At 42.7% G+C, this 9,173-nt stretch overlaps 1 protein-coding gene across 6 annotated transcripts in view; it reads left to right on the top strand.

Annotated features, from left to right (window-relative positions):
* Positions 1–1,781: 1,781 nt before the first annotated feature.
* The window catches only part of kifc3 (kinesin family member C3), a 43,502-nt gene continuing 36,110 nt past the window's right edge, over positions 1,782–9,173 (top strand). For 4 of the 6 annotated variants that reach the window (XM_063187986.1, XM_063187985.1, XM_063187988.1 and 1 more), the window contains exon 1: positions 2,732–7,736. In XM_063187986.1, coding sequence (XP_063044056.1) covers positions 7,398–7,736 — 339 coding nt within the window. In that variant the 5' untranslated portion in view covers positions 2,732–7,397. The other 2 variants (XM_063187989.1, XM_063187991.1) reach the window with 2 other exon arrangements.

Genomic DNA, 9,173 nt, shown 5'->3' with positions numbered 1-9,173 from the left:
CCCCAGTGAACCTCTAGTAACACAAGCAGTTGACATGACTTGATGTTACAAGCAGATACACATTTTTACATAATTAAATTAAGCTGAAAGAAAGAAAGAAAGAAAGAAAGAAAGAAAGAAAGAAAGAAAGAAAGAAAGAAAGACAGATAGAAAGAAAAGAAAAGGGGAAAGAGATTCAAGATTCTATTTGTCACATGCTTTCTTGTGCTGGCACAATTGGCAGTGAAATGAAAGTAGCAACTGTCCTCTAGTAATACATTATTGCTAATAATACAGAAATAATAGGAAAATAAAGGGGGAAAGAATAAGAATAAATCAGAGAGTGCAAACCTCAGCTGTTGCCACCTCACGTTGAGATGTTTCCAGAAATTACTTATGCAAGTGTGTAGAAAGAAAATAAGACTACACTTGAGATTATCTATCAACCATGACAATGTAATAAGGATGATATTTATCTTGCACTATTGAAAGACACACCGTGTGTATACAGTGCAGGCCAAAAGTATGGACTCACTTTCTCATTTATGCATTCTCTTTATTTTCGTGGATTTTCATTGTGTATTTTCACGCAGGGCATCAAAACTGTGCATGAACACATGGAGAATTACGTACTTACCAAAAAATATAATTCTAGCTGTTGTCCAGTAGCAATGACAGATGTCTATCCACCTGACGTCTACACGGTACAACTGATGGCCCCACACATTTCAATAAGCTTTTTTTTGTGTCTATTTTCAAATAAAAATGCCCAGACAGTCATGTCAATCCTTATTGAACATTAAAGTCCTCCAATAACTCACTAGAATTGTGTAACTGGACTTTTGAACACTTGCCAATACAAACTTTTTACAGACATTTTCTTGATATGATATTGAGTCACAGCCAGTTACTTGGAGAGGTCAAAAATGTGTTGGAGGGAATCTGTGGCAGGCTATTTCACTTTTACTTTTACTTTTTGTATCACTGTTTCACCTAGATAACCAGCTATGCTGACCAAGTGACCTATTATCAGATCAAGAAAATATGTCTTGTATTGCTTGTATAAATTAAAATGGACTCGAATGACTGGGTATTTTTACTTGAAAATAGACAGAAAAATAAGCTTGTTGAAACATGTTGGGCCCTCAGTTTTGCTGTGTTGACGTCACTGTTTGGCATTTTAAAAAAATATATTTTTTAATTATAGTTTTTATTTTTTATATATTTTCATTTTTTTGTTAAGCAAAAAATTATACATGTGTTCATGCACAGAAATAATGCCCTCTGTGAAAATGTATTATGTTCTTTAAAAAGCCACAAAAATAAATAGAATTAATTAAATGAGAAGGTGAGTCCATACTTTTGGCCTGTACTGTATATACCAATGATAATACAAGTAGTCAAATCAAACAAACGTTTTGCATGTTCTCATGCCTATAGCACCCTTAATATGTGAAGCTAACTTAAGTTTTACATTTAGGCCTACTGTAAGTGGCTAACATATGTGTGACAAACATGTGAAATTTATTTAGAAGTAGGATAATTAAATTACCATGAAAAGCAGGAGTTGGATCGCTTTTGAACAGCCCATCTCTCAAGTGTCATTGTCGAACGGAAATATGATAGGACCTAGGCCTACATATGACTGTTTTTATTTAGTAGGCCTACAGCCCAGTCGAATTGTTCAGTCGTCTGACAGCCTGGTGTTACTGCGACATTCTGTGAAAATGAGTTGCACTGATTTCACAGCTCGCGCCACTTTTTCCCCTTGATGGAAGATCAGTCTACGTCACGCTTTCTGACTCCAGTCAGCTGTGCGCGCGGCAGGGTCCACACGGTTCTTTTTTCTGTTCTCCCCTTATTCGGATCTTCGCACATTTTAAGGTTGTGTTTTGACCACAATGATTTCGTAAATTGAAGTTTGAAACCGAACGCGGTTTCATTTTTAACAACACTTCAGTAGCCGTCTTCTAGAGAACTTATTTTATTTTGAGGAGACTACAAGAAATACGTCAACGAAGTGGAAAAATCCAGGACGCTGAAGTTTGGCGTGCTGGACTTCATGTAAGTGCTCCATGACTTTAACAATGCAAGCAGGCCTTGGCTACTCACGCTTTAGATTTTATATTATAATTATATAGGCCTAGTAGGCTACATACATAGGCTACATACATACATAGGCTTCATGCAATAAGATTCTTCTTGTCTTGAGCCTATGCGGTGCAGTGCGATGATAACCAACTCATTACTGTAGACATCCTAGAACAGTGGGAGACAATATCATGTTGCAACTGTAATGGTAAAGTGACGATTTTATTTTCAAACACCAGGAATTATTGTGGGTCATAGGCTTAGGCCTACATCCAAGAGCTTTGGCTTTACCAAAGTGAATTACGTATCTTTTTCTGTGGTGTCTTGGGTGTAACAGACGTCCTCTTGGGAAAGGAAGTGGAAAGTTAGAGCTAAGACTGTTAACTGTTAACTTCAGCAACTTAGTTGGTCATTCTCGTCATACAAACTACTAAATAGCCTACCGAACTCAGTTTTAACATTAAAATGGGGGAGCCAAGCGCGAGCCCCATTTAGTGAACGTAAACAATAAAAATGGATTTTTGTCGGAGGTTCGGGTGTGCCCAGAAAAGAGCGGTTCTCCAAGCGGATGTTCTAAAAATAAGCAAGTGGAGGAGACGGAGACGACTCATTTCGGAATAACGGCATACTGGAATGGGGAAAGAAGTTCTTGGTACGAGCACACCAGTCTGAAACAATGAAGGTCTACATAATGTTATGATGGGTCAAATATCGGGCAGTCTGTGCAAAGCCATGCAGCGCCAGTGTTTGCGCTCTGGCGAGGTGATGGTGAGGTCGTAGAAAGACCTCGATATGGTTGTTGCTGACTTTTGACCGCTGTTGTTTTTTATGCTCACGGGTTGTTTTGTATGGACTGGGGCCCGTGTGTAGAGTCTGAACGCACAACTAACAAAACGCAGAACACAACAAGTGGGGCCCACAACTTCACTTCACCTAAGCTCACAGTAAAATATTAAACGACAGAAGTTTGCGTACTGACGAGGTGCTGTCATTCAAGTGTACTTGTGATTTGACTTTTTTGGGGGGCATGTTCTATTGTCATTTCCATTCAAGGATCAAACTCTGTTCTGTCGTGCCAAAACGACTTCTAACGTGTTTTTCCAGAGCGCAGTCACACTGCCATTGCGGTTTAATGATTTGTTGGCCGCTATTTGTTGTTTTTACCATCTCCCTTGTGCCCTGCGTTGCCCTGTTGACTGAGCTCAGTACCACGATCGATCCGGATGTTTGTCCTCTGAATGTGCAGTGATGTGCCTCCAAGTACCCCTTTGAAATCGACGCGTTATTCACCACGTGTCCATAAAACATGTTATGTAAAACAGTGATTGAAAACAGACCGTGACGCGTAAAGACGCATACACACACAGCAGAGGGCGCCCTATCCTTGACGACTTATTTCCTGTGCCTGTCTGTGAGGATCCCCCTCTACTGCCTAGTCTAGTGCTGGCCTGTTTATTAGAGATGGCTCACATTGTTAATACAGAGTGAACAAATACCTTTTGAACTTTTCTGTTTTTGGCTATTCAAGAGGTTAATAAATGTTGGCCTTTTTTCTTTTGCATGGCGATGGCTTAGTAAAGATGTTAACTGTGAATGGAAGTGGAAGGTTTTTTTTAGTACTACTATGCCTACTGTTTTTTTTTTCTTGTCTCTACATCTACTAAATTGGCTTTAGTGCGAGACTCCAGGCAGTTTTTTAACCACTGGAACATGTGTTTACCAGATGTTGTACCTCTTGTCTCCAGCCCTGTGGCTGTTTTTCCCGTCAGAGTTGTACGTAATGCATCCTTCTGGCCCATGGTGTAAAGTTGTGTGTTCCCAAGTGGTCCAAGGGAAAACATTTTTTTTGTGTGTGTATGCAGTCACACTACTATGTTTGTGCATCCACTTAACCCTTACTGTACAAGCAGAAGCGATTTTAGGGTCAGGTGGGGCCCCGTAAAGTGTGGACTGTTATTCAGTATTTGGGGGCCCCGCGCGGCTGCCTGCCTTGCCTGGTTGCAAGATGTGCCTCTTTGTACAAGCATGCTTTCCAATGAACTCCCACGTCTATAGCACAAAACGCTAAACATGGTGTGTGTATCTGGAAAATGTCAAAGCATTTGCTCTGATGCATTGACATGAGGAACATTTGTATTGTCTGGCGATTTAATACTAAAGGTCATCAAAGTGTTAATGTTGTTGGGAGTAATGACTAGTTTTGTCTTCTGGCCAGATTGGTTACTGCATCAGTGGAATGAGGGCAGCTTCTGTTGTTCTGTTTTTACACATCATGACTGTCTGTCAGCAGCCTGGTGGTTTCCTCCTGCCATTATTCCCTGCTCTATGTAGAGCTCTATAATTTATTCCTCAAATAGACGCCATACAGAGTTATGGGATGGGTGTGTAATCCACTGTGGCCAGCGGTCAGTCGGATGACATTAGTCTCTCACTCTCTTTCGCTCGCGCTCTCTCAGCAAGGTCAGTCTCTCGCTCTTGCGTGCTCTCTCTCGCTCTCGCTCTCTCATACACATGTGCACAAACTCTCATTGTCTCTCCCTCACAGACATACACAATTGTGATATGTAGTTGAAAATACAGGGGTCGATTACAAACGGAGGTAATGCAAACTGTAGCTATTCTAGCTGTTTTAATTGGTCATGTAAATAGATAGACTATTACTAATATAGTGCATGTGAGGTGTGGGGAGAAAAATACATTCGTGCAGTCACTTCTACCACACACCAGCACAGTGTAACTGACTGGCCAATCTTCTCACGCTGACGTCTCTGTGGTGGAGTGGCTGCATGTTTTGAAAGCGATGACGGGCTTAATTCTTTTAAGTCACTGGCCTCATGTTGAAAGCTTGCATATTTCTCTGTTAAGCTGCTTAGTCTTTTTAAATAGAGACCTGTCTTCCACTGTCATGACCACCTCTCCAGCATGTAGGCCAGGCAGGGTGACGGAAGAAAGGGGGCGAGTTCATCTTCAGTGCACTGCAGTCACTTCTTGTAAGGGTTTAGGCGGTGTTCAAAAATGGCATTCTCAAAATGGCAGCAGTGTCATAACAAAGAGAAATGTAGCCGAGAGGATTTAGTGCTTTTCCCAATGGTGAAGTCAAACAAGGACGCACATTCTCTCAGATGTAAACACAATGACATTGCTGAAGACTTCAGTCATGGTGATTATGGAGCCCAACAGCATTTTATTCTTCCTCAGAAACACTTTAATGAGTAAGCAAACAACTGTTATGGAGTTTCTCAATGATGAATCTCAAAATGATTCCCTGGAGCCTTATCACTAATCTCAGATTGGTGCTTTAGATCTTGATATTGTTTCCTTGTTAGACCTTGTCCTCCTCCCATAGTTGAGTGTTTGTTCCTGGTCAGGCAGGGTTGTTATTATTGTTGTGTGTGTGGTCACTGTTACTGTACAGTCAGGCCTATGCCATGGCCAGGGAAGCTGACAAGGGGGGACAAAGGGGTCAGTTGCCCTGGGCCCAAGGAGATGACGGGCCCATAATTGGGTCCTCATTACATTGAATGTATTGGGTGGGGGGCCCTTTATTCAGAATACTTTGTCCTGGGCCCAGCCAAATCTGTCAGTGGCCCTGGCCATGGCAGCCCGATGAAGTTTGGAGGGTTTACTCGCCTATGATCTTCCTGGCTGGCCTAGTGCATTGCCTGCTCTCCCTCTGCCTCTCCTTGTCCCCTCTCTTGTCTCTGGTCCAAAGCACCTAATGAGCTGGAAGGGAAAGCCCATTGTCCCCGATGACAAGTGTCCCCTCAGTGACTGTTTCATCTATGTTCTTAGCATGGAGAACCATGGGGTCACACCACACAACAAAAAGTCTCTGGTGTGGGAATGGGTCACAGATCACCATTGAACACCAGTTATTACCTTTGTCATGTTCCTGCTGGGAAAGTTTCCCATGCTGCTCTGGCCTCAGGGATATTTTACGCTGGACGCTCCCACAGCCAAGGTAACTGGACAAGGCATTCAGGACACGGAATAATGAGGTCATCTCACCATGGTGACCACCAATCACGGCCAAGCATCCGTAGTGAGCCCACAGCATGTCTAGGCAAATGCCGTGGCAGATTTAGTTGATTTTTTTTCCTCTGCATATTCTATGAATTCCAATAAAAAAGCGTTATGTCATCTGAGCGGATGGGGATTTGATTATCTGACATTATCAGTCTCGTCGTGACAGATGGGCTACTGGCGTACGTAGACAGACGCTGGGAGGATGTTTTTCTTTTTCCACCAGAACTTTAAGGACAATCCAGGACTCCAAGGTGGGCGGTTTTGTCGAGAGTTTGTGTTTTTCTTTCCCCAGAGTTGTTTCAGGAAATCTTGTGATGGAGTCAGAGGGGACAGATGTGGGACTTTCCCTTTAGTTTTTTCTGGAGGAAGTAGAGCCGTAAGGACACAGACCTATTGGATTTATGCAGCTGTTGCCTGTGAAAAGAGGATTATTTGTACATTAGAGATGGGGGAGTAAGCGCTTGTCTGTAAACAAGTTTAATTTTATTTGCTGGTTTTGTTTTGGATCGATCACTCTGGTCACCAGTTGTTATCTTGGCTGGCTGAGGGCAGGGTTCTCTTTCTTTGTGGAGCGTTATCATTTTATGGCAAGTGTGGACGTCACGTCACCCTTATCAAAGTGATTCCTCGTTATTCCAAGAGGATGGGTGAGGCTCGGTAAGTGAAAGGTGACCTGCTGAAGCTGTGTAGATTATAACAGGTGTGTGTTGCCTAAAAAGCTTGCATACAGAGAGTGAATGAGCGACAGAGAGGAGCAGAGAGCCATCTCATTTGCTGAGAGCTGAAGGATTATCGTTGTGAATTAGCATTAGAAGCCGACCCGTCTGAGGACTCAAAACAGTTCTTACTCTGAGTCAGCGTGTGGAAAAGGGAGTCAGCACTCTGCTCTCGCAAGGTTTTTTTTTTTTTTAACCTGTCTATGTTTGTTGTGATTTGGATAAACATGTAAGTTTAGACAAAGATCGGTCTGGTGAGATTGTAATTTTTTTCCAAGTTTAGTTTTTTTAGTTAATGTAGGTAAATGTAGAAATTTTGACTGATTTTCCTTGACTTAAAGCATCGATAGGTAACTTGAGGACTGAAGGACTTAGTTGCACTAGCTGTGGCCGCATGTATGTACAGTACAGTGAAGAGATCCTGACACTGAAGAGTTGACCCTGGACGCCTTTTTTGGGACTCGCAGAGCCAACCGGGGACACCAGCATGTCTGTGTGGAGCTTTTCCCCCTCTCCATCTGGCTGACGGGGTTGCCAGGAGTAGAAGACTGGTGTGAGGGGAGTCAGGGTGGCATCAGTACCACCATGTACGTGCTGTGCACCTTGGTGCTGTTGTCCCTCAACCACCTCTTCAAGAAATCCAGAGCCCTGGAAGTGGGAGACCCAGAGGACGAGGAGGAAGAGGGGCAGGCATGCAAGCGGTCCAGAGACGAGGCATCGGCGCCCGGGCATGGTGCTGGGCAGGCGGCCAAATGCATCTCGTGTGGAGGCTCGGCACCAGCACAGGCTGGTCTATCAGAGGAACAGTGCAGCTGTGTCATCCATCACAGCCGTGAGATGCCCAAGCATGGACAGCCCAATGCCACAGAGAGGCCACTACCCCACAGTCGGTGCTTTGTGTCCAGCCACAGCCAGAAGGCACAGGTGAGCGGCAGGAGAGTGGTGTAGGGATAGGAAAGTCAAAAGATGTCGAGTGAGATTGCACAAAGGCTCTTCTTGGTGGTGGGGAGCATCAGTCATGTGGAACATGTTTCTAATTTAAGGAAGTTGTGTCTATTTATATCTTAAGTTTTTTTTAATCCTCTGCAGGTGTGTGGTCACAGCGGTAAGACCACTGACTGTGCAAATACACTTGTGTGAGGCAGGAATGGTGCAATATTGAAACAGTGTTAAATGCTGAATTTGTCAAATTTATGTTGTTGCAGATTACATTATTTAATGTCATGTCTGAAATACGCACCTTTTTAAAGGTGAAATGATGGCTTGTGTTTTTTCAGTTGGTAGTCAAAATAGTGAAACGATACTTGAATGCATTGAAAGAGAACATACAGAAGCTGATAAACTTACTGTAGTTATACAGAGAAGCACCTGAGCTAGAAGTATCTTTTTGTTGACTGGTTTAATCCAGAGCCCCTTCCATTACCAAACTCCACACAGGTTTTCATAACTAAATAATTTATAGCTGATGTATTATTGAAAAATAGAGCTGCACACAGGCAAATGTCATCTCAGGTCTGTGAAAGCAATTTAAGCTTTTTTTTTTCAGTCCAACTGTTCCATACTTTCGTAAATTCAACAATTCAAAATCCGTCATATATTTCATAAACCAGCTGTAAGAGTGTTTGGATAACGCAAGTATTGAATATGTTTACCATTCTTAACAGTACGTGCGAACAGGCATGTTCTTTCCTGCCACTATATCTGTCCATACGGTACATCAATCATGTGATGTTGACCTTTTTGGCCTTAAACTGGTGGATGGACCAATCATGTGATTGAGTGCTGGTCTGTGTCATCTTCCATGAAAATTCCATTAGCCTCCCAGTACACTGTATACCAGCACCAGATCAGCATAACCGGATGATGAGTTATGTAAGCAAGGCCATCATGTTAATCTGGCTGTCTCTCCATCTCTTTGAAACCTAGAGCTCCTGGACAACATACTGTCCAGTTGCTGATTTCTCTTGTCTCGTGCCCCTACCCCTACTGTTTGATTCTAACCAACCATTTGCCTTCTGACCCATACCAGAAAGCGCAATTCATTCACAGTCATCTGCCTAGGAATACACCTTTCTCTCTTTCCCTCTCTTTACTTCGCTCTCTCTCTCTCTACCTTTCTGTCTCTTTATTTTTCTCAATGTCTTTCTTGCATACACTAGGGTGTGTTAAAAATATCGTTATCAGGATATATCATCACGGGCCTCTTCACGATACGCGTATCGTATCGGAGATGTCAGTATCGATACTTCATTTAATAGCATAAATTGAATTTTGAATGTTACACAGCAACTACTGACCTACCGTTCTGTGAAGGCAGTCTTTTACTTTCTCTACAGTGTAACTGTTGCTCTACAGAAAAAA

This window comes from Engraulis encrasicolus, chromosome 22 (genome assembly GCF_034702125.1).
Source record: "Engraulis encrasicolus isolate BLACKSEA-1 chromosome 22, IST_EnEncr_1.0, whole genome shotgun sequence".
NCBI classification, from domain to species: Eukaryota; Metazoa; Chordata; class Actinopteri; order Clupeiformes; family Engraulidae; genus Engraulis; species Engraulis encrasicolus.
Note: the sequence above shows the minus strand (reverse complement) of the source record. Positions and strands in the feature narration are given on the sequence as shown.